The sequence below is a fragment of the Thunnus maccoyii genome, chromosome 3 (assembly GCF_910596095.1).
Source record: "Thunnus maccoyii chromosome 3, fThuMac1.1, whole genome shotgun sequence".
In the NCBI taxonomy this organism is placed as follows: Eukaryota; Metazoa; Chordata; class Actinopteri; order Scombriformes; family Scombridae; genus Thunnus; species Thunnus maccoyii.
In genome coordinates this window covers 29394522-29420822 of record NC_056535.1, presented here as the reverse complement: position 1 = coordinate 29420822, position 26301 = coordinate 29394522, and the positions used below count along the sequence as shown (strand labels likewise).

The 26301-nt window shown below is 38.1% G+C and overlaps 4 protein-coding genes across 5 annotated transcripts in view; all 4 read left to right on the top strand.

Moving 5' to 3' along the window:
• LOC121894537 (monoacylglycerol lipase abhd6-A-like) lies at positions 1–11461 on the top strand. 2 transcript variants are annotated; one of them, XM_042407197.1, is made up of 9 exons: positions 1–169; positions 2723–2853; positions 6316–6475; positions 7254–7367; positions 7591–7723; positions 7918–8075; positions 8266–8320; positions 9448–9548; positions 10768–11461. In XM_042407197.1, exons 2-9 carry the CDS (start codon positions 2735–2737, stop codon positions 10945–10947), a joined length of 1020 nt encoding a protein of 339 aa, XP_042263131.1. In that variant the 5' UTR covers positions 1–169; positions 2723–2734; the 3' UTR covers positions 10948–11461. The 2 variants fall into 2 exon arrangements, with proteins under 2 accessions (XP_042263131.1, XP_042263132.1); XM_042407198.1 differs by having other exon boundaries at positions 1–191.
• Positions 11462–12540: 1079 nt separating this feature from the next.
• Positions 12541–15868, top strand: rpp14 (ribonuclease P/MRP 14 subunit). Its single transcript, XM_042406572.1, has 6 exons — positions 12541–12631; positions 13869–14034; positions 14222–14306; positions 15173–15249; positions 15350–15428; positions 15777–15868. Exons 2-6 carry the CDS (start codon positions 13943–13945, stop codon positions 15831–15833), a joined length of 390 nt encoding a protein of 129 aa, XP_042262506.1. The 5' UTR covers positions 12541–12631; positions 13869–13942; the 3' UTR covers positions 15834–15868.
• Positions 15858–16686, top strand: LOC121894165 (hydroxyacyl-thioester dehydratase type 2, mitochondrial-like). Its single transcript, XM_042406571.1, has one exon. The coding sequence runs from the start codon at positions 15858–15860 to the stop codon at positions 16344–16346; it is 489 nt and encodes a 162-aa protein (XP_042262505.1). The 3' UTR covers positions 16347–16686.
• A 1550-nt stretch (positions 16687–18236) lies between these two features.
• pxk (PX domain containing serine/threonine kinase) overlaps positions 18237–26301 on the top strand; it is a 28217-nt gene continuing 20152 nt past the window's right edge. The window contains exons 1-4 of the mRNA XM_042405881.1: positions 18237–18593; positions 22222–22272; positions 22422–22469; positions 24967–25153. Coding sequence (XP_042261815.1) covers positions 18492–18593; positions 22222–22272; positions 22422–22469; positions 24967–25153 — 388 coding nt within the window. The 5' untranslated portion in view covers positions 18237–18491. The remainder of the gene's footprint in view (positions 18594–22221; positions 22273–22421; positions 22470–24966; positions 25154–26301) is intronic.

The window sequence follows — 26301 nt, the reverse complement described above, 5'->3', positions numbered from 1 at the left end:
CACTTACGTTTTTTACTATTTCCCCGACAGTTCCTTGAATGCAGCACATTGTACTTCCCCTTTAAGTGCAGATGAAAGGCTGTTGTGTAATTTGGGGTGAAAGAGGAGGAGGAGGAGCGGACTGAATGGAGGGCAACCGGCATTGACAGATCCAAGAGGACTCAGACAGGTAGGGTTCTTCTCCTGTACAGGTGATTATAAACAGGTTATAGTGAACATTAATTCATGTATCTTTACTGTAGCAGCTGACTGTGATCTTCAGTCAGTGTGTTTATGTAACCAACAGTCTCTGTTATGATCATGTTTGCTGCATAATCCCTACAACATGTTAAAAGGTCTCCTACAATGTTTACCCGGATAGACGCGGCTGAAATTTAATATTCTTATCTGCTGGTTCACAGAGATGCTTCAAACATATGTTCTGCTGGTAGACTTGTCAGTTTAGATGAAAAAATATGTCTCAATTTCGCAAATTTACGGGAAACCAGCAAAGACTCTGTTAAGAAAGGTAGTTCCGTTTTCCGGTTCTTAAACGTGAACTACGTTTTTATACACCTCCAAGATTGCTGCCGAAGACTCTACAGTTTGATTTTGACACCATTAGTTATGTAACTTTATGTAAATTAACCACAATCTTTATTTTTTAAACAACTGCAACTAAAGGTCCACTTACTTTCTGTAACTATCAGTCAGCTCACACGGTCTTCTTCAGTGGTTGTAATTTGCTCAATTGGTTGTGTTAACATGCCAGTTCAGAGGAACCTGCTATAATTTAATCCACATCACTTTTTAGGGCTTCTAATCTGTGTTGGTTTAAAGCATTAAAGTTCACTCTTGAAATAGAAACTTAAATTTTTCCATATTATTGGCTACATGTAGCGTATATAGATATATATGTTCATGTTATCATATTATTGAATGGCACAGACCAGTTTGTATTAAATAGCATACACACAATACATTAAGACTGTATGTTATTGATAACATAAGTGATGTATAGAGCTGCAACGATAAGTGAATTAATTGATTAGTTGCCAACTATTAAATTAATCGATTAATCGTTTGGAGTTATTAAAAAAATAAGTCAAAATTCTCTCATTTCAGCTTCTCAAATGTGAATATTCTGTGGTTTCTTTAGTCTCCTATGATAATAATCTGAATATGTTTGGGTTACTGAGACAAAACAAGACATTTGGAGGTGTCTTTGGGAAACAGTGATCACAATTTTCACAGTTTTCTGATATTGAATTGACCAAACGACAAATCTATTAATCGGAAAAATAAATCGACCGATTAATCGATAATGAAAATAATTGTTAGTTTCAGCCGTAATCATGTAGTAAAATGAAACATAATAGGCTACCAGAATGATTTTTTTTTCCATGAAGTCAGTTTTTTTTCAGATTTTCATGAAGTTAGTTTGCATATTGTGTGTATAAAGCATACCATGATTTTACTAAAACGTTATTTGATCAATTTGTGACGTAATATTTCTAAAAACAGACTACATACTGTGTAAAGCAGACTATTTGTCACTATATGTTAGATATGTACAAACATTATGATGACTATAGCTGAAATCTAGCCTACTCCCAGTGATTTATTGTAACATTTCCATAATGTTGGGGGACAGATTAAAAATATACCCTGACTTTAATTCCCTTTTACTACCTTATTTGGTCAGGCTCCAAAAACACTGAGTCACACATGTCCTATTACAGCTTTTCATGAGACCCTTCCTGCCTGATAAACATCTTTGAAACCACACACCCCTGGTTTGTAACACATGATTTCTGTTAAAACGTTCAATTCTCAAGCACACTGTGAACAATCCTGATGACATCATGAAAATTTGACCTACAAGACATGAAAGGGGAAGTATCATGCACATTTCCAGTATTTATATTCGGGGCTCTACTGGAATATCTTTGCATGATTTACAGTTAAAAACTCCTTATTTATCTTATATTGGCTCTTTATGGCCGTTTTAGCTCCTATCTCTTTAAGGCCCTCCTCCCGAGGAGCCCACTCTGTTCTGATTGGCCAGTTCTTGGAAGCTGCGTAACGGCCAACTTCTCACCGTTCAGGAAGCTACGTCAACAACCCATGAAACAAACTATAGTTGTAGGATTTCACTACTTTTTCTTTTTATTTACTTAAAATGTCAGCTTCTCAAATACATCCGTACATGTTCAAGCCGAATTCTGATGCTTGACTTACGGGGAACATTTCTACATCATTTAGCATAGATATCCAACATCATCACCTGTATAAACAACAAAACAAGTATATAAAAATAACAAAAAGCACAATATGGCCCCTTTAAAATCACTTCTGGAATATATGCTTGGATTTACCTGCTTAGTGCTAAGTGCTAAGCTAGGCTAATCAGCATCACTGTACTGAACACACAGATATAAATTTGTTTTTCATCTTCTCATCTGATGCAGCAAACAAGCAAATTTCCCCAAAACATCTAAGTATATCTTTAATGGCTCATCTTGAACCATGCATGCTAATTCATTAAAACACTGGTTAATGCTCAGAGAAGATCTCAGACTCAGAAATTATAATCACTGACTGTTTTTAGGACGTAATCAGTACTTCACGGCTCTGATGCTAGTAGCTGCAGGGCTGATGGGACACAGAGTCAGCATTCACAATTCACAAACTGAGCTGAGAGCAAATGACGATGTTTGTTTGTGCGGTTTTATTTTTGAAGGAGTGTGCAGCGATGGAGCAGGGTGTGGCTAAACCGATAATGCTGGCAGGAAGTATCCTGGTGGTCCCTGTCCTCGCCTTCATCACCTCCTTCCTGTTCTGGCCTGGAGTGCTTCTTAAAGCCTACAACTGGTAAAAACACAAACACACTCGTACAAAAACATCAGAGTGGTTAGTATTTTGTGTGTCTAGTGTAGCTCAGCGAGACTGCTGGTGGTTTTCAGTCAGGTTGTGTTTATTTTGTCCTTCAAAAGAGTTCATATGAACTGTTATGAAAATGTTCTGACTTTGTAACTTGTAACACACATTGAGGCTTTTCAAAATAACCTCTTTCTACTCATTACTTGTTTCTAAGACCCCCTACTCATGATGAGCAGTTTGAGCTGTGTGAACCTTGATGCGGCACAGTGCAGTGCAGAGGCAGAGTGTAGCGAACATAGATATAGAAACATCTGTGGTAGCGAAGGTTTACGTCATCAACATTAACCAGGTAGCAGGAAATCACCTGTTCGGACTGTCTTCTCGCAGCGGATGAGACAGTCCTGTGGTCTCTCTCAGAAAAGCTTCAGGAAGTGACTGTTTGCTGTTTTTTAGCAGAGACGGGCTGGTTAACCAGACATACATTTGTCAAACCAACCAGTTAGTCCTCATCCTTAAAGTCTTTTCTCTTGTAAAACCGAATAGTACTGTTTCAAAACTCATAAATCTTACTTTTGTGACACTTGTTCAAGTAAGTTTTTGAGTGTGAAGTCGTCTTTTCCTCATTTTATTATGACATGCTGTAATGGGCTTATTGCTGGTCCTTGAGGCCGGAGGATGGAAAACGCCCACTAGTACTTTTAGTACTTGATTTTTCTCTCCAGCAGCCAGCAGGGCAATAATTTGTCGATTTTACACTTGAAAACAAACTTGAACAATCAACACAAAGGTGAGATTTATGCTTTATCAGAAGTGTTTTCTGAATTAGACATTTAGTTACATCTGTGAGGAGGTGCACGTCAGTTATAGTTGACTCTGAAGCTACATCATATCCCTTTAGTGCATAACTATAATGCCAAGATTAACTATCCATCAGTTGTTCACCACTGTCGTGGTTGCAGCAGACTAAGTAAAGTAGCCCAGATGACCACGTCATCCAGGACATTCCCGAGATAAGATGGGAAGCACCAGATGAAGCTAAGTGAGCTGTAAACCATCAGGACAAAAGTCTTTTAAGTGCAATCAACATTTTAAACTAAAAAAACTGAGCCACTAATCATGCTCCACAGTATTTTATGCTATGTTTTAATGTTTTGTACTTTGTTTTAAGTATTTGTATTCTTTACTAGTGTACTGTAGTGTACTTTATACTCATCTCAGTGATTTCACGTTACCACATTTGTTCTAGAGTATATGTTACATGTTCTTATGCTGCTTTTATGTTTTGGTGAGCTAAAGACAATCTTCCACTCTGGTGGGTAATAAAGTTGTATTCTATTCACTCTATTCTAGATATTGTCCCTATAGTGTGAACAGGGTCTGTCTAGTTTCCGGTTTCCACCCAGTTGGACAGTTCTGGGATCTCTGAAACACAGAAAATAAACCTCTCCTCCATCACAGTCAGGTTATGTCATGGACAACGGTCATCTAATTGGTTGCACATAGAAAGGTCACTGACAAACAAGGTCAAAGTTGAAACTGATTGAAGGTCTAAAATCCAAGCAGCACACAACACAACCTGACATAGCACAAGGTTCACTGTCTTCTCTCTCTAGCAAAACAATGGCTCATGTTGGTGCAGAACGACTCTGCTGCTGTTCGTGTGTAGAGAACTTAATCATGATGTTGAAATGCAGAAAAGATAAAATCATTCACCCTGTTACAGCAGAACTAGGCGTCCTCAATCTTTGTGGTCAGCAGCATCCTCACACTTAAAACCATGTTAATACTGCGGTTATTTTACTCAACTTCCTTTGTTGAACAAACAACCATTTGAAAGCCTGTTTGAAAGTAGTTTATGACTCAAAAAATCTGTAAAGGGGCGCCGTAGCTGTAATTATTATAGTGTAAACGCTGGAGTCAGTTCATCTAACTCTCTGGTCCAGAGTAACAAACCTCAACAATTACTGACCAGATTTTCTTTAAAATTACTGAACACATTCTCTCTCTAGAGGATAAACTCTTTAATGTCTTTCCTCTAGCGCCACCTTAAGACAAACCAAAGCTACATTGTCCCCTGTGGGCAGCAGAGTGACAGATGTCCTGCAGAGGTTTTTGGTAATCTGTCTGTAAAGTACAGTAAAGTTGTGTTTCCACAATATATTATATATTTTTTTTAAACATATTTAAAATTTGTATTTAAAATTTGTGACAGAATGCTGTGTCGGGTCTGCTGTGAATTACAGGCTGTTGCTTTGCTGTATTGTTACTTGTCTCAAACATACACTTTTATTGTGAACAAGCAGAAGCAGGAATGTGACCCTCTGGACTTTGGCAGATCACAGTCGCTATTTCACACACTTACACAGACAAACATGACTTCTGAATGGTTTTTGCCCCCAAATAATGGCAATTTTGGTTCGTCAATCCATTTAACACTTGTGTCACACAGCGTCTCAACAACTACTGACTAGATTTTAATGAAATTCAAATGACCCCCTGACCTTTCCTCTAGCTCCACCCTCAGGACAATCTTTTAAGCCACATTTAAAGCCTCATTTATGTAATGTCTTGTAAAAAAAAACAACTAAAGTGTAGAACGTCAAGTGAAGCAGAATTTAACTAAAAGAGAAAGATCTCAGTTATGTTCAGGTGCACTGATTGTTGATTATGTGACATCTGGTAGGGCTGCATGAATAGATAAATCGATACTATGTCTATGTTCAATACTTGACACAAGGGATTAACAAGAGTTACACTTTTGAGGAGGTGCATGCAGCTATGGCTCTATAACCTCTTCAATCTAGCTGTGTACACTTTGGAGTGTGATGAACACTACATCCTCTGGGCTGCTTGCAGGACTTCAGCCATGCAGGGCAATGACCACCAGCAGGTCAAAGTTTTCATTTATTCTGTGAAATATCTCAACATCTACGGGATGAATTGGCACAGAATGTGGTACAAACATTCATGGTTCCCAGAGGATGAAGCCTAATAACTTTGATGATCTCCTGACCTCTAGCGCCACCATGAGGTTGACATTTTTATTGGATGGATTGTCATTAAATTTTGTACACACGTTCATGTCGTCCTCGGGATGAATTGTAATCACCTTTTCAATTCTCTGACTTTTTGTACAGCGCCACCATGAGGTCAAATTTGAATTGTGTCCAATAGTTTTTTTTATGACCAAATACCTGCAATACTAATGACATTCCCATCAGTCTCAGCTGCACTTTTGTGGTTTTGTGCTAATTAGCAAATATTAGCATGATAACACGCTGGTGATGGTGGTAAATATTATCCACTAAACCTCAGTATGTCAGAGCTGCTAGCATGGCTGCAGACTCTTAGTCTCGTTAGAAGTATAATTCTTGAACACATAATGCTATTACAAACAAATTCAGATGAAAAATGCACATAAAACCTCCTTGTGATCCCGCTCTAATCCTCCAGGTACTGGCGTCGCAGGCTGGGGCTGGTGGTCCGCTACTCTCACAGTGGAAATTACCGCTTCTGTTATTCCAGCCGCGGGACACCAGAGGGCGCCACACCATCAATATTGCTTCTTCACGGTTTCTCCGCCACTAAGGACATGTGGCTGCCCGTTGTCAAGGTAACACCCACATATATATACACACACAGGTACAGACCATAGATGTTTAAAGATGGACGACATGACAGTTCCCCAAAAAGTGAAGCAAAAACATCTTGATCGCCCCCTGGTGGCTGGCTGCAGTATAGGTCATAAATCCTCCATGTTGGCAGATTGGACATCAGCTAAACTGAAATATCAAAGTTCACATCAAATACATTTTTCCCAAAGAAGGTTTCTGTCATTTTAGGTCGTTCTTATCACACTGATGTTTGTCCAAGTGCCTGTTTTTCTGATAAGTTTGTTTGTTATTTTGTTGTCCTAAGACTTTTTGGAGGTGTTTTAACAGCACCAACAATTCACATTTTCCAGCTGCTCCTCTATTTCCTTTGTGCATTGCATTGTGGGAGGCAAAGCACATTGAGAAATAACATATTTTATAGTCTTCATACTGTCTGGTTTGAGTTACTTCACTGTCATTTTTTTGTTTTTGTCTTTTCCTTCTTTTAGTGTGTGTGTTTTGTTTTTGCTTTGTTTTATTTCTTCTACACAGATTGGTTTCACTGCTCTGTCTACTCTCTACTGTGTGCTTGAGGGTTTATATGTTCTGCATTTGATTTATTGGGAAAATGAAGCTACTGAAGTTATTTCAGGATTTTGAAAATGCTTCAATAAAAATACATATGTTAAAGAAATGTGAACACGCTATTTGCTCAAAACCTGCTTATCCAGCCAGTCTGGATTGTGGACGTACCTTTCATTTTAATGAGTCTTGTGTCGTGTTTGTTTTGTACTCCAGTACCTCCCCAAGAACCAGCATTTGGTATGTGTGGACATGCCGGGACACGAGGGGACGAGTCGCACCGGCGCCAAGGACTACAGCATTCAGGGTCAGGTCGACCGAATCCACCAGGTCTGTATGAGTGAGTCTAACACACTGAAACACACTACAGATTGAGGGACGACAACGCCTCCATGATTCTTAGACCAGGATCAGATGTCATGATATCAGTGCAGTAATGACCCTGATGGGAAAACTAGCGTGCATGAAATGTTTCGCCAGCTTGAACATTTCTGTTATTGACGTTTCTGATCATGAAATTAAATAACACCTCTCTCTCTGTCTCTCTGTGTAGTTCGTGCAGAGTATCGGTCTGGATAAAAGACCTTTCCACCTGGTTGGGACGTCGATGGGTGGGAACGTTGCGGGTGTTTATGCTGCCTGTTATCCTACTTACCTGTCCAGCGTCACCTTGATGTGTCCGGCAGGTAAAACTCAGCAGACGGTCGCTGCAGCACGTTACAGCGTCAGTGTTTCCCTCCAGGATTCAAACCTGAGATGATTTCATGATGCAGAATAACAGACGCTCCTCTCCTCCTCTCCTCTCCTCCTCTTCCTGCTCCTCTTCCTCCTCCTCTTTCTCCTCCTCCTCCTCCTCTTCCTCGTCCTCTCTGTCCTCCAGGTCTGGTTTACCCCACAGATAGTGAGTTCATCAGTCATCTGAGGGAGTTGGAGAAGAATCCGCAGCTGGAGTCGATTCCTCTGATTCCCTCCACTCATCAGGAAATGGAGAACATGCTCAGACTCTGCTGCTACACCCCCCTCAACCTCCCCCGACAGGTACGAGACTGTCACCTGGTCTACCAACTAGATTAAAACACTTTACCAGCCAGACTAAGACACTTTTAAAGCTTCACACAACTGTGCTCCTCCATAGTGTCATAATATCAGTGCTGCTGCAGCATTTGAGGAATACCCATGAACACGTGTGTGTGTGTGTGTGTGTGTGTTTGTTTGTTTGTTTTGGCAGCTCATGCGTGGTCTCCTTGACAACAGGATGCCCAACAACACTTTCTACAGAGAAGGTCAGTCCATCACTTCAGCTGCTTTTCTCCTCAATAATGTCCTTCTTAATATAATAGATAATAGAGCCAAACTACTGAATGTTACATTATTTTAATTAATAAACTAAATAAATAAATAAACTCTCAGATAGCATGTGGGGACTTTATTTACCTCTCCTGCATAAAATCAAGAGATTCTCCAAGTACATTTTATAATATTTTAGTAAGAAGCCTCTTTTTTCCTGTTCTGTTTTTATTGCAATTATTCAAACTCAACACTTCCTCCATGTTTGTCTGTATTGATAAATTCAGTATGAAGCTGCAGCGATTAGTTAATCTGCCAAACATTACTTGTTTTTAATTGTCAGCTATTTTAATTGTTTGGTGTTAGTAGGACAAAAATAAGATGTTTGAAGATGTGTACTTGGACTCTGTGAAACTGCCATGAGCATTTTCTTTTCACATTTTTTAAACATCTCAAACTAATTACAAAAATCATCAGTAGATTGAACAATAATGAAAGTAATTATTAGTTGCTGCCCTAAATCGGTTTAATGTACATTAATTCATGTCGTATTCATCACTCTGCTGCCTCAGCTTTTCTTTTTAACACTGTTCTCATTCATGAATTAATTTTTCTACTGTGATGTTTTTTTTCAAATGCCGTTAAGCATCTTATGGAAAATAATAATGTTTCTTTTTCCTGGTAGGCTTTTCAATAAAAACTTGTACAAGTGTTGAGTTTCATAGACAGCTATAGAAAACAGCAAAGTAGGAGTGAATGGAATTATATATAATCTTTATTTAACCAGTTAAGAGTTTTATTGAGATTAAAAATCTCTTCCAAGAAAGACCTGGCCAAGAGAGCAGCATAAACATTGTTAAAACAGTAAACACAAACAATACAAACAGACAAATATAACTGTCACACATTACAAACGAATGAACGCAATACAATTAATTATTTAGTAAAAGAAAACTGTGTTTCTTTCATTGTTTAAATAGCAGCTTTTATGTGAAAGTTTACAGTGTTGTTGTTTTAACTTATTTTGCATTTATTTTTTTCTTTGCTTCAATAATTCTTGCATAAGCTTGCAATGTGCTTTATTGTATTGTGTGTGTGTGTGTGTGTGTGTGTGTGTGTTCAGTTTTCATGGAGATCGTCGGGGAGGAGTCTCGTCACTCACTGCAGGAAAAGCTGCATTTGATCACATCACCGCTGCAGGTCATCTGGGGGAAGGAAGACCAGGTAAATGAATCACAGCGATGCAACGACGGCCATTTAACAACTAAATATATGTTGGAGTGAAAAGCTTCCAGCACACAGAATAAATGTTCCGAAAAAAAAAAGAGATTTATTTACTGAGTACATCACATCTTCATCATTCAGTAACACTCAACATACGATCAAGAATGAACATATATAGACTTTATCTGAGCCTCCAGGTGCAGAGGAGCAGGAAGTGTTCAATCCTGCTTTCAGAATGTTATTTAAGTAAAATACATACAACAATGTGACTTTAAAGTATCAGCAGTAACATTACTCATCATGCAGACTGGTACTGGTCAGTGTTATACGATTGTATTATCGTTGATGCATCAACGTGCGAGCAGGACTTTAATTTTAACTATTTTATATATTTTTTTGGTAGTTTGATCTATAACAATGTTGCATATTTTATATATTGATCGTATGTTGTATCTGTAAAATTTTAATCTTAACGGTAACTGTTAACTGTTGCTGTGAAAATCATGTAGATGTAGATTTAAAAAACTGAATATTCACCAATAAATGCTGTTGAGTAGAAGTATGAAGTAGCAGAAAATGTACAACTAACTCAAAATTGTATTTAAGTGCAGCAGAACTTCAACGATTAATTGATTAATCGATTACTTTGACTATTTTGATAATTGATTAATCGTTTAAAGTAATTTTTTTAAAGAAAAAATTCTAAAATTCTCGGCTTCCAGCTTCTTAAATATGAATATTTTCTGGTTTCTTTTGTCTTTTATGACAGTGAACTGAATATTTTTGGGTTGTTGACCGTTGGTCGAGACAAAACAAAGCATTTTTTGGTTGCATCTTGGACTTTGGGAAACATTGATCGACATTTGATCACCATTTTCAGATATTTTGTAGACCATATGACTAATCGATTAATCAAGATAATATTTGATAGATTAATTGATATTGAAAATAATCTTTAGTTGCAGCCTTAAAGTGCAGAACTTGTGTAGATGTACTTCGATACTTTTCATCACTGCCTGTGTCGAACCCTTCTATCAATTCATCAACATGTACAACTATTTACAAACCAGACCTCAGAATTATCAATTACATATCAATCAATATGGTGCGATCAAATTATTCAGTCCTTCCAATCAACATCCTCTGATTATATTGATGTAATAATATAATAAATCAACTCAGTCAGAACCAGCTGCTGACGACGTCTCTGCTCTCTCAGGTTCTGGATGTTTCGGGGGCTTCAGTGCTGCAGACGGCGCTGCCAAACTGCCAGGTGGCCATCTTGGATGAATGCGGTCACTCGGTGGCGTTGGAGCGTCCCAGGAAAGCCGCCAAGCTCATCATGGACTTCCTGTCTGTGCAGGAAGTCAACAGCGAAGTCACTAAGAAACTTTCCTAAAGAGTGATGATGATGTAAATGATGAATGACGACATTGATAGTGATGATGATAAAAGTGATGATGCTCTTTTATAGTTTAATTTAAGAGTTTTCTATGACAGCATGAAAATGCACATGAACGCACTAAAGGATGTCAAATATTCCTGAAGTTTTTACCAGTTTGATTCTTACACAGCACCCTGCAGGAGGCTTTAAATCTCCGTTTTAAATGTTAATGAAAACATTCCTCTGTGGGATTTTGTACATTTCTCCTTCAGAAACCTGTTTTATTGTCATGTCTCATGTAAAGGCAGGTGTCTGCTTGTGTGTTTAGTCCTAAAAAAGCACACATTCAGGTTGAAATTCAGGATGAAGAATGTACTGTAGGTGAATGTGTTGTCTGATTTATGTGTGATCACTCTGTATGTTAGTTTACAAACTAAAAACTAAGTAAACAAATTAGGTGATTCAATCATTTTAGCACTTATGCAAAGAGTGTCTATGGACAACAGAAATAAATCTATTGAAAAATGTATTGATTTGAAAGTTTGCTGTTTTTGTTTTTGCATGTAATACACCAACAGACCGCTGGATGGCGACACATCCTCAGCTAATTGATTAATGTCAAAGATTAGATAATTTTTTCGAGATGTATCACTCCACAGCAGGAAGTGGTCTGTCCTCTCCTGTGTAATTTTCAATAGTTAATGATGATTGACATGAAATCTTTTTGGGTTTAAAGCTCCTTGTTTTCAAATACTGTGATTTTGGTGATGCATCATACAAGACGAGCAAGGAGCTGCCAACTTTGTTAAGTGTAAGCAACATAAATGCACCTTTTGAAACCAGTTAGAAAAAAAATGATGGAAGCCCATTTCAACCAGAATAAGAAAATTGAGGAAAAATCTTACGCATGACTAAAATAAACTATACTGATGTTAAGTCAAAATTTTGAGATAAGTCAAGATTTAGACTTCAGTCTAACTTCTGAGATTCTTAAATTATGAGATAAATTATGAGATAGTGGATCAAAATACTGGAACACAAATCTGATCATTTTGACTTTGCATGAGTATTTTCATTTTACTTCCTAGGTTCCTAAGAGATATAACTTTAAAAATGTTTTACAAAGAAAGCATTGTCAAATGAGTTGCCATGTTATATTTTCGCTTCTGTTTGTTGTTTTTGTGATGTTTTATTATTGCAACTTAGCTGTTGTCATTAATACGCTGAACACATGAGTAGCGTATTCTGATCCATTCCTTAAGTAAAAATACCAATACAGCGATGTAAAAATACTCCATTAAAATCCTGCTTGAAAAAATCCTGGTTAAGTAAAAGTACATATGTATTAGAAGCAAAATGTACTTCAAAGTATTGCAGTAAAAGTAGTAGTTTGGTCCCTCTGACTGATATATTATTATATATGACATCATTAGATTATTGATAATGAAGCATCAGTGTGTAAGCAGCATGTTACTGTTGTAGCTGCTGGAGGTGAAACTAGTTTGAACTACTTTATATACAATTAACTAGTTTAGTCCAGCGTAACTATATTGTGACAGAGTGATTCATCTCACTTTTTTACACCTCTGACAAAACTGACCGTGCGCATGCGCAATTCTCAGGACAGACAGTTTACAGGGACGTTGAGTTGTTCACAGCAGTGTGAACACGCTGTTATCGCCCCACGTTGATGTAGCTGGTGAGTAAAATGCTGGAAATCTTCCTCTTTTGTTGAATATTACAACAATAACAAGCAGCAGTTCATTCATCTGTTAGCTTGTTTAGTTGTCAGAGTGGCAGCGACGAGCTTCAGGTTAGCTAGTTCACTTAGCTACAGTTTGACCTCAGTGTTTGCTAGTTTTAGCTTTATGTTGTAACTTACAAACAGCAGGTCTGAAGTTTCAACCAGCAGACGTTTATTTATATATTTTACCAGCAGATGTTTACATGCGTCGAGTCTGTAAATGAAATGCGTCATAGAGCAGGTTATCAGCTTTAGCCCGGTGGTTGGTCGCCTGTCATGCTAGTTAAGTTTATGATTTATTTGCATGTTAAAACAAGGTTCGACTAAGCCAACAATTTATTTATTTCTCATACAATATATGTTATACCACTGAGACTGAGAATGCAATGTTTATTCTGAAGTCTCACAGAGGTGCTTTTACTGATTTATTATTATATTTATTATTTGTCTATATTGGTCCTGTGACCTTCATATTCCAAAATACTAAGGAGGCATGTTGCAGAAAGTTCCTCAGGAAAATGAAAAGTCCTGCAGGAGTCATGTCAAGATCTCACCGTGAAGCAGTTTGCACCAACAGCTAGTTTGTATTTGTTTAATTTTGCTACTTATGGTATTTTGAATGCTTGTTAAAAGCAGTGTGTGGGATTGAGTCAAAATAAAATACCCTGTATGTGTTCATGGTGATGAAGGAACTTGTCACCCAGTGCAGCAGTGGGGCTCATTGATGTGTTTTTAATAGTTTTTGGACAACAGTGGAGCTCTGTGGCACAGAGGAAGAAGATATAACAGACTTTAACTAATAACACAGACAATACTTGTTAGTTGGATCAATTAATTGTTGGCCAATATATCAGATGATAGAAGCTTATTGCAGATATATCAGTATCTGCATATATGTCGACGAATTAGTAAGCAGAAATTCCAGTACAGTATGTTTACAAGTTGATATATGATAACAATATACAGTAGAAGACAACATGAGTCTGTAATGATCATCACTTTTTCTAATTCTTTTGTCTTGCACAGTTCATGAAGTGTTTGTTGTTCAATGCATGAACCTCATAACAACGGACATTAACGTCATGATCAGCTTATCTAAAACATGTATCACACCCTTCCTGTTGTATGATTATTGATGCCTGTATGTTTTTAAAATCATGTGTAACTGAGCTGATGTCTGTTTTACCTCCAGCGTTTTGTTTGTGACTCTGAAGTCGGCTTCTGCTTGTCATCTGAGCGAGTCTGATTCACTGATGCTTTAATATAATGAAACCCGTCGATCAGAAGGAAGAACCTGCTGTTTACCAACGGGTCGTGTTGAAGAACGCCTCACCGTACAACTACATGAAAGTCTGCCTGTAAGTCACTGTGACGTTTTGTTTTTAATGCTGTATTTACTTGTAAGAAGAAGTTGGTGATGTTTTTTATTGTCTTTAAAAGTTTTCATATTGATATTGTGGTTTTCATGTCCAAATAATTTAATATAAACTTTTAGCTATCCGTAATATCTGAATTACAAGTGTGTGTGTGTTTGTGTGTGTATAGTGTGCTGGAGGATGAATCTACCAGACTGACTGCAGTTGAACTGAAGCAGTTCATCATCACAGGCCTGAAGAGCCTGTATGGAGAGGTGAGATCAATAACGAGGCGGGGGGAGGGGGGGGTCAAGGGTTCGATTCCCACCACAGTGTGATCCGTTCTGACGCTGTGAGGACCGTTGAATTAAACCTCCAGAAAATGTCAAACTAGAGTTAAAATTAACTAATTGATCAACAGAAAAAAAATTGCTGATCTTGTCCGTTTCTTTTAGAGCTGAATTGATAGTTCAATTGACAGAAAATTAATTGGCAACTATTCTGATAATCGATTAATTGAATAATGAGTGAATACATTTTTCAAGCAAAAACACAAGACACTTCCTTGTTCTATTCTGCTTTTCTTTGTCTTATGTGATAGTAACCTGACTAGAGCTGCAACGATTAATCGATTGGTCAATCGACAGAAAATTAATCAGCAACTATTTTGATAATCAATTCATCTTTATAGCCGTTATTGCTAGATATTTGCTGGTTCAGCTTCTGAAATGTGAAGATTTGATGCTTTTCTTTGTCATATATGATAATAAACTGAATGTTTTGGACAGTTGGTCAGACGAAACGAGACGTCTGAGAACATCACCTTTGACTGTGAGAAATTATAACAGGCTTTTTTTTTTTTAACTATTTACTGACATTTTAGAGATAATCTAAAAATGAATAATTGGCAGATTAATCGATAATAAAAATGATGGTTTGTTGCAGCCCTAAACCCGACTTATTTTGGGTTTTGGATTGATTAAAGTTTTGACATCACCTTGGACTTTAGGAAATTTTAATTGTCATTTTTCACTATTTTCTAATGTTTTACAGACAAAACAATTAATTGATTAATCGAAAAACTACTTGAAGCATTGAAGAAATGTTCTTTTTTTCTCATGCCTTTGTTTATGTGCCTCAGGTTGGAGCAGCGTTGCCCTTCGACCTGTTGAAATACAATGAAGACACCTTCACTGCTCTTTTACGCGTTTACAGCAAGTAAGTTTCAGAAAAATGTCTCACTTTTCTGGTTTAAAGGACCAGTCACAGGTAATAAATTGAAATAAACTAGATGTTTAATTTCTGTGTTTGTTTTCAGGGGTTTAGTGAAGCTGTGGAGCTCCCTGACTCTGCTGGGCTCCTACCAGAACCAGGCCTGTGCCTTCAGAGTGCTGCAGGTCAGCAGACTTTACTTCACTTTTGCTCATACAAAGGATTTGTTCTTTAGTGGCAAATACAAGTGAAATTAGTCTAATACACCAATTTTCTTGTATTCATAATTTTCTCTGAGGTACAAATTAAATTTAAAGTTCCAGACCTGTCGTATGACTCGTGTCCAGATAGTCTCCAGTTCTCCACAGAGGAAGAAAACAATAGTTGGAATCATGATGCCTCAGTCTGAATGAATTTGGGATTTAAATATGTTGCAGAAATTAACTAAAATTAAATAAAAATAACTAAGTTCATTCTGATAAAATCATTTCTGTACTGCTCAGGTTGATGTTTTTCTCTGGTGTCGTCCTCAGGTGTCTCCGTTCCTGCTCGCACTGACAGGAGACAGTCGAGAGCTGCAGCTGGACTGAAGAAGGAGCGTCGTCTTCGTCAGGATGAGTTTCATATGGAGTAAAATCTTTAATAAAGCTTGGCTGTGCTCCTCCTCCTTCGCCGCAGCAGCTCCTCTCTGCCGGCTGCTCCACGTCGGCCAGCATGCCTCCCTCACCAAAGCGTTCTCCTCCCGCGACGTGGAGCTGTTCGCCGAGCTGACGGGCGACACCAACCCCCTCCACCTGGACCCGACCTACGCCAGCACCACCTCCTTCGAGACGCCCATCGTCCACGGCGTCCTCATCAACGGCCTGATCTCGGCCGTGCTCGGCACCAAGATGCCCGGCCGCGGCTGCGTCTTCCTCTACCAGGAGATCCGCTTCCCGGCGCCGCTCTACATCGGCGAGGAGGTGCTGGCTGAAGCCGAGGTCCGTAAGATCAAGATGTCGTTCGCCATCATCGCCGTCACGTGCTCAGTCAAGGACAAGGTGGTGATGGAGGGGGAGGTGATGGTGATGATGCCCGAGGAGGAGCAGCAGCAGGGGAAGTGAGGAGGTGAAGATGGCGAAGGTCAGAGGTCAGCACCCTGACAATAGACTGGTCAGATGACGTGAGATCGTGCAGCTTTGCGTCTTGACTTCATTTGTTTGCAACAACTTTTGTACATGATGGAATTTGCTCCGCGTTGACTTCATGCTGTTATATTTGTTGATTATTGATTATGTGCTTGAACTGCAACAACAACTTGTGTTTATTGACAGATAATCTACCAGAGAGACGTGTCAGTCAGTTGATAATTTATAATTTAGCTTGTTTAATGTCTCTGATCTGCTCTTTATTTTGTTTAATGTTTGAAATCTTTTGTGTAGAATAAAAATTCTGAATGATTAACTTCTTTAACAAACAATCTTTTGATTTATAAAATTGATTCACAGTTTGTCACAGTCTAAGTTCAGGAGTGTTTTTCAGTTCACTTCACTGTCAGTGCCTCAAATGTTGTCGTTTTACTTTCGTTTCACTCCACCTCGCTGTGGGATCACTCAGGTTTCTGTTTCACAATCATCAACCAGGATGTCCAAACATGTGCTGAAGAAAGATAAACTGTTGTTTACAAAGAAATAGTTCGAGCACATAACACGTCTCTTATACTACAGAACCTGAGTGAGAGGATGTACGTAGCGTTTCTCTCCAGGACTGAAATACACAAACTATACAGATAACACAGGTTATCTGGAATTTAAACTTAATTAAGTTTTATTTATTTTATGTGTAAGTTTTTCTTTCGTTTTACAGTTGAATCATTTTTATATTAAATTATAGTTATTGAATATTTTAAATTTAGTTTTTGTTTTTGCTCTAGTGTATTATTCAAAGTACATTCTATTTAATCTTTTTATTTTAAATTAGTTTTCTTTTAATTTAGCTTCAAGGTTTGTTCTTGACCTTGAAAACAGCAGTTTGACAAAAAAAAACCCAACACAAAACAAACTCCAATTTAGTTAATTTTTCCAAAGCCAAGGCCATGAGATGAAGGTTGAAAGCTTTTCTTCAAGAGCTTTTATTGTCACACGCACAGCAACACAGCAGATGTATTAAAGCAGCGAAATTTGGCTTATGCAAGTTCAAGTTCCAATTAGAGTATATAATAAAATGAGAGGAAAATAGGAGAGAGATGAATTTAAATATATACAAAATACATTATATATAACAATCAGGGGCCGACGGATACTGCATTTTTGGGGCCGATACTGATATTAGGGAGTAAAGAAATTCCAATGTTGATATATTGGCCGATAATCTTATATATACAGAATATATACATAAACGCACATTTCTTGAAATGATCCCTCAAATGTGGTTATTAAACAAAGCTATGTAATGGAGGCATGATATTTTACAGTCTAACAATAAACTTTATTGTATAAAATGACATCCGTGCACTGAAACAGTAAACTTCACTGGGAATTTAATAATTATAAATTACTATAATAAAAAAACAACAAAAAAACGTATGTATGTGTTAAAATTGAATTACGAAAATGGATCAAATATACATAAAATGCTGTCTATATAACTCTACAATGTATATTTTTTTTAAAAATCAGTGCATATCAGACAACATATACGCTGATACCGATATATCTGTGATAGGCCAATATCGGCTTATAATATCAGCTGTCCGACATATCGGTCGGGCTCTAACAACATATACAAATACACATTATATTGCATGTAGATGAGCAGGTGCGGTATTGCGCACTAGTGATGATAGATAAATAAGTGTATTGCATTGCACATAAGTGGTAAATATAGATGAATTAGAGGATAAATACTGTCTTTTTGTTGTTAAATTTTATTTTACCATGTATATTTTACCCAAATCCTTTACATTCTTCTAATATTGTGAGAAAACGTTGATCATCAGTTTACCCTCCCAACCAGCAGGAGGTGATGACGCACTCTTATGTAACGCGCTAACCTCCAATTATGACGACAAAGCAGCCTGTTGACGTCTGATCGGAGCAGCGTTTCCTGGTTACGGTGAAGCTAAGCTAACAGTCAGTCCGCTTCTCCCGGGCTATTGGTGTACCTCCTCCGCCGCTCAGAGGGGCTCCGCCTCGGTGTCTTTCCCGGCAGGTTTCGCTCCTCGGCAGACGGACGCTCGCATCAGACGCTCACCGTGAATCCTCCCCGGGATGTCCTTCCTGGAGAAGCCGACCCCCGGCAGGCTGCTGCTGGACGACACCGTCCCCCTGACGGCGGTGATCGAAGCCAGCCAGAACCTGCAGTCCCACACGGTGAGTGTTCACCGGAGATGGATGTCAGTTAACCGTTAACGTCATCCGTGAGTTAAACTGTGAAACCGGCGTCTGTGTTTGCCTGCAGGCAGACAGACTCCTGCTGCTGCTGCCGGTGTGTTTAAAATAATAGCAAAAGTATTTTTAAAAGTCTAAGTCGGTTGTTGTATCACCAGTTCCATTATCGGACACGGCTGTAGAAGCTTAATTTTATTTTCTTTCCTATAAGTTGTTACAATAACCACAAACACCATTTGACCATCAAAGTCTGTATAACTATAAAAACATCACTATCATCCCCGAGAGTGTCTTTTTAACGTGATGTAGCGCGTTGGAGTTGCACCGTAACTCCATTATCGGACAGATCGGCAGCTGACCCTGGCTCTGTAACGTTAGTGCTGTCTCTGATTAAGCAATTTCCTGGAAGCTCTTCAACAAACTGCTGATATAAAGGGATTTGTACTGGAGCATTGACACCGACTGACTGAGGGCCCAGCAGCCGAGACTGTACCGTTACGTGTGTAAAAGCCGCGTTGATCCACTGTTGTTATTCCGCGAAGAGCATTATGGCAAATTACATTTAAAAGTTTTGCGTTTTATTGATTTTTTTTGTATGCTGATCAACAAATGCAGCATCTAAAACAAGATGTGGGGTTTATTTTGAAATTATAATGGTTTACTTTAACATTCGGCATACAGCCCTTCACCAAATACCTGTAATAAAATATGTATTTTAAAAAATATTTCCCCCCACTTTTCTGCTTTCTGCTAACAGTGAGATAATTATAAATGTTAAGATTTCATTAAAACACGCTCCGCTTTCTGTATGTTTTCTGTGCCGAATTAAAGGCAGAGTGGATCAATATATGTAAATGTTTTTAAAAGTCTTGTCATGTCCATTCCCAATCCACGGGAACAACAAATAGCCGGATTTTCAACGGAGTTTGGCGCAGCACATCTCCACAGCGTTAAAGTCTGTGGTTATCTTTACTTATTGTGGTAGTATGTGTCCTTTGGACTTATGTGTGCACAGTAAAAAACACGCTTAAACAATGTGACCACATCCTGTTGAAGGACAGCTAAAAGCGACACAGCTGTCGCCTGTCCGATAATGGGCGCATTTCGTTTTTGTTGTTGACAGTCCGGCAGGGATCAGCTGAGCTAGCCTGTTAGCTTAGCATGCTAATCTCAGGCATCCGACCATCGTTGGTGTTGTTGACATTGTAAAACGGACCAATACTGATGGATAGATTTATATGTTTCTATAAACCCATTACATGTCTCTATATTCTTTAGCATTTAATTCTGTTATCCCATTCTGAAAGTAAACAGCTTTCCTTTAATTCAGAACATAATTATTGCAGATTTGCTTGATACTGAATCAGTCAGATGACTTTCCAGAATTTCACAACATGTAAACAGCTCCAGAATAAATGCAACCCTGTGAGGACAGGCCTCCACATACTGTAACTCTGCTTTGACAGGACACAGCTGATGTCTGTTTTTAGCTTCTAGTCAATGACAAGTCATTTCCTTCTAGTGACCAAATAACAAGTCACTTTCAGTAATGATGGAAAGTGGAAAGTCCATTGAGCTCCACGCATGGAAGACACAGGGTGGTATCACTTCTCCATGTGTTCATTGACAATGACATTATTCATTATGTAAACACAAAGCAGTGTTGATACAGATGGTGGGGAAATTATTACGTATATGGAAGTTACAAGCTCTATTACAGAAGCAAAAAAAAACAATCTTATTCAGACTCACACTGACATTTGTATAACAAACTCCAGGACTAGATAATCACCTTGTTCAACAGTTTGTTGTGTGGTTCATTTCATTTTTGTTTAGATGTGGCTATTAAAATAACAAAATAATATATAACAATAATAATATAATAGTTTATTTCATAGGGAGGCAGAGAACCATTTTTTAGTCCTGATTCTGATGCTGATACCTCATAGTACTCCAAGTACCGATGTGATAGCTGTGCTCTCTTTTTCCCAAATTTAAAATTAGAATACGTCACTGTGTCGACCTCATTTGGGTCATTTACATGTTAACTTGAGGCCTGAAATTAGAGTGATCAGTTTGTCATGACTTAATGAACGTAACAGAAACACAACATTGTGATACTGACTAAGCAAACTGTATTTAATGTGGATCGGTAACTTCTGGCTGTTACCGATCTGCTTAATAAGGTCAGCGCTGTTGCCGATACCGATCTGGTATATTGCTACTTCCCTATTATGTAATATGTCAGTTTTTTAATGGCTCCCACAAACATAAGAGCGGCGCAGTTTAAAGGTCACCAGCTTTATATGCTGAGACCAGGTGAGTGGAGGTCTTTAAGAGCTTTACAGTTAAAATGTTGGAAAGATGACAATAGGAAAATGCGTGGGTGGATATCATAGATAAGAGAGAAACGGTTTCGATGACGTGTAATGCACAAACTGCTGTGCTGTAAAAAAAAAAAAAAGCTCAATAGATGTTGCAGTTTTCTACATTCCTTGTTTTAAATCCCTTTTTCTGAAGGACATTGCATTGAGTTACAGAAGCTGATGAAACAGCAGCAAGACAGGAAGTGATGTCAGGACTTTGGCTGTTTATATCTTGAGTTGTGGTTGTTTGTGAAGTTGTTCAGCTCACATGAATGAATGCAGGATTATAACAGAAACCTGAGTTGAATCTATCAGCAGGAATTAGACTGTAAAAGTACTGAGAGGATTAGATTAAAGGAAAATTCCATGTTTACACCTTGGTTCTTGTTTTCTTAATTTTTTCCATCAATCATGCAGAGATGTGTAAACATGGTGACATGGGCTCATTCAAGCTGAACCACTTATTTGGAAATGAAACAGAAAGTGAACACGTACGAAATGTAAAACCTATTGACTAAGGTTCAATGTGACCTTACTTCTGGCGCCACCATCAGGACAAACTTTATTTGATTTTTTGCCCCGGTAGTGGTAAAGATTTAAGAATAGAAGAAGTGTCCGATTTATATTGTTTTACCACATGTTGAACATATCTGTTGTCTTAGTTTATCCTTAACATTGGGAGTGTGACATTACTTGTGATTGTGACTAAATGGGGCTCAGTTTGTTAGTTAAAATAGTAAAGTGTGTTTAAAGACAACAGTGTGGTTTTGAGAATTTGTTTAAAATTGAAATGTCAGGTTTGTTTTGAGAAAATAATATCCAACAATAACAATAAGGTCATGGTTTTGAGCAAAGTCATAATATAATGTGATAAAGTCATAATTTTACGTGAAAAAATGTCACAATGTTATGAGAATAAAGTCAAGCATTTTTAAAAAAGATTCTCCTTCGAGAAAAACAAAGTGTTGGGATTAGATTGGGTTAATTGGACCACATGTCATCACATACAGTCACTACTCTTCCCTTTTCTTCCTTCATAATAAAATTAAAATTACAATTTATTCTCATAATATTACAGCATTTTCTGTATTTATTTTCATAACCTTCCTTGTTTTTGTAAAATTACAACTTCACTTTTGTAGCCCTCTGATTTTATCCCCCTCTCCCTCATTGTTTAAACCATTTATATTTGTCATTATTATACATTAGTTTCATATAAAATGTTCGTTCTCTCTGTCTCTCAGGAGTACATCATCAGAGTCCAGAGGGGTGTGTCTTCAGAGAACAACTGGCAGGTAAATGCACCAACCTCAGGTGTCAGGTCTCTAAGGTCGATCAATCAGTTTGTTTGGGAGAAATATTGACCAATGAAAAGGCCGTGTTAGGGGATTAATTGACCAATCACAGCTTTTTTGTCATTAACTAATGTGTGTGTGTTTTGCAGGTGATTCGGCGTTACAGTGACTTCGACGTTCTCAACAGCAGCCTGATGGTGAGTTTTACATGTTTCAGTCACAACGACTGTTCTGATCGACACCAGCAGTGAATGTTGTATAAACTGTGTTGCGGGATGTTTACAGATGTTTACGGATGTTTACAGACGGACGGCAGAGAAATTAATTATTCTCTGAGAAGCTTCTGTGAACATTTTAAGATGCTTTGCAACTGACATGAATTCAAGCTGCTGTTGAAGGATGAAACAAACAAAAAAAAAAATTCACAGCCTCCTTTCATGCCTTTCAACGTTTGACACACAAAAGAGTGTTTTCTGGTGGCATCAGAGAACACTGTTGCTAGGCGACTTACAAAAACAACCTTGTTCTTTTTTTCCAAAATGAATGTGAATAATTTTGTGTTATCTGGTTTTCAGTCCAATGCTTTATTTTGGAATAATAAGAGTCGATTACTTGGGTGGGGTATTGAAACTAAATGCTTTTTTGGTGCCGACTCAGATGTGTCAGAGCGTCAAGTGTTGAAAACTGTCAAGTACCAGAATCATTTTTAGACTTTATTTTATTTAGACAAAGTTCTTGTACACTTTGTATGTTTAAGAACATTGGTTTCTTTTGTTCACTGAAAATAAACATTTATATTTCTCTAAGTGAGGTTTTCAAAAAAATGTTTCGTCCTGGCACTGAAAATCAGGTATTGTATCGGCACTGGTACCACTCAGCCCTATTCATGACAAAAGAAACAAACATTCATGTGCTATGACATTTTTAAAAAGATCAGCGAAGTCAGAGCGACCATAATACCGGAAACATCGCAATAGTGGGACACTCTGTGCTCTTCTCATGAACGTGGTCGACACGACTCACTTAGAGGCACCATGAAAACTGGTCTGCTTTGAAAATGGTGAGCAGTAAAGTGAATTAAAGTGAACAGCAGCCTGGTACCTTTAAAATATAAGTGTATTATTAAGAAACAAAGTTTTATCATCTTATTTTTATGTCCACATTTACACACACACACACAAACACCGACCACACCGGCTTCGTCTTAGCCAATCTCCTTCCTGTTTGGAAAAGCTCAGTGACAGTTCGTTACTATATGTTCAAGGTTTTGCTGTTGTGTCATCGACCTTTAACTAGATTAAATTTAGCTCATATTGTGAATAATTTTTTAGGTCCATTATCCATATTTTTGCATTGTGAAATATTGTGCTACAATATATAGTAACACCCCTAGTACCACCACAACCAAAATCATATTATAATCAGCTAACGGGGAAAAAATAGCAATGGACATGGAGGCATGGAAAACAAATCACCTTCCCTGAGTATTTTGAAGGTTTATTTATTATTATTATTATTTATTATTTGGAGGCCCATTACCCTCTACAACTTAAAAACTGAAAATAAAAGTGGACCCAAGTAACTTCCTTGTGGAACTCCCAAAGAAATTTTTCTTTTGCTTTCAGAGATGTTTCCATTGAAAAATACTTGCTGACGTCTGCCAGGCAAGAGCTTAACCATAACCTTTAAGCCTGACAATAAGGCTACTGTGCTCAGTGGTATCGAATGCTGCAGTAAAATGTAAGAGCACAGCCCCAACTGTTTTTCTGTCATCCATATTTGTTGGCAATCGATCAGTCATTTGCACTAATTCAGTGCTACTAGAGTGTTCTAGTCTATAAGCATGCTGTGCTTTTGTAAGTAAATAAAATTAAGGATCTTTAGGAGTGTCTTATTTAGAACAGAGTGTATACCAATGGGTCTACAGTTCTTGTATGTAATTCCCGAGTACAAGTTAAACTGCCATTACCACTTAATGATACCAGAGCTGACGTAAAAATAAAGTAGACTAAATGTTGATTGTGAGGTTTCAGGTCTCTGCAGGTTGATTTTCATAGAAATGATCCAGAAATCCAGTGGCTGTCTGGAAGGAAGGAAGTCTATCTAGAAACAGATGAATGACTTTGGAAAGTGATCAGCAGGAATGTGAAGTTTTGCTTCATGCATCGGTATGCAACAGCAAAGAGTCACATGCCGAAAAGGTGGGATTAAAACATCAAAATCATACTCAGCATGTTTGTTTCTGAAATGTGATCCAAATGTGTTACTAGAATCAGTTCTTCCCAGTGACACATGGCGTCACATTGATCTTCAGTAAATCTATAATCAATGGAAATGCATTGTAAGGGACTGAGGCGGATCTGATTACAAGGTGTATGTCAGTTTGTCCTGGTTGTGACTCGTCTTAGTTCACAACATTCCTAGATAACAGGATGTTAGCGTTTTTTCTGCTGAGGTTTCGCCTGCTCATTTCCTGTCCGGGTCTCACACTGACCCCGACCTCCCATGAGCCCCTGATCTTCAGTCAACATGCAGCAGAACTATGGGAAACCTACCAAGAATCTGTCTGTCAAGTGTTTCCAATTGCGCTTCCATCTTTCTTTGTAAATACATTGTTGAAACACACAAAAAAGGACGACAGCAGGTAAAACAAACTGAACATGAAAGTATATGACGAGTTTTCTCTCTGTCCAGGTGTGCGGCATCGGCCTCCCTCTTCCTCCTAAGAAGTTGATCGGAAACATGGACAGGGAGTTCATAGCAGAGAGGCAGAGAGGACTGCAGGCTTATCTGGACTCCATTACCCAGCATCCCATGCTTTGCAGCTCCCTGCATGTCAAGAAGTTCCTCGACCCCAACAACTATTCTGCCAACTACACAGGTTTGTTCCCTGTTTGTCACTGACCGATTACTTTCAGTTTGTCTTATTCAGAGCTGGAAAGCAACATGAAGTACTGTACTCAAGTACAACTATGAGGTACTTTTTATGCTACTGTATACTAATGATATAATAATGATACTCACACACTACATTACAAACAATGTGATCAGTTTATCAAATGTGATGCATTGTTACAGGTTAAAGCACCAGTAGTATTTAAAGGGACCATGTTGGAAATATGTTTTCACTTTAACATATTGTCATTTGGATTCATTGTGTTTTTTAGACCCAAAAGTAAATTAAAGAAGTTTAATATGTGTAATATTTGAAAGTTTCCGACTTTTGTGTACCCCAGCGGTAGTTTCCAAAGAGACACTGTGGCAGAGATGACATTAGGTGGGTTTTTATGCCTCTGCGCCGGCGACTGTCGTGGCCAGAGGCGTTATGTTAATAGGTTTATAGGTTTTTTGGTCCGCCTGTCCCATTCTCATGAGCACGATATTTCAGGAACGTCTTGAGGGAGTTTCTTCAAATTTGGTACAAACATCCACTAAATGATGTACTGATTAGATTTTAGTGGTCGAGGTCAAGGTTTTTGGCCATAACTCAAGAATTCATACGCTAATTATGACAAAATGTCCAATACGATAAAATGTTGACAGTTAATATCGAGAAGGTCAAAGGTCAACTTCACTGTGACATCATAATGTTCTGCAAAAACACTTTTCTGGCCGTTATTCAACGGACCATAACTCAGGAACAGAAGAGAAGATTGTGACCATATTTCACATTTGGTCGGATACTGAATTGTCTAATCTTGGTTCCCACCTTGAAACTGTGGTGATTGTTTAGAGCTTCTGTGCTGCCGGGTTGAAGATGTGTGTGAAGCGTCCACGTTTTAGAATTTTTAGCTTCTTTGCAGCAACATCCATATCTGAAGCATCGTCTACTGTCATAGGTACAACTTCTATCAGAATCAGCTCTGTTGGCCAAACGTGAACATATACAAGGACACTTAATACCTTTTATTAAATTCAGTCAAAGTCTTCATTATAAATATTATATGAGTCTGGACAGACATGGATGTAAACTGCAACTTGACTGGTTGGCGGAGGCGTACAACCGTGAGGGGGTATTTCCAGTTTGAC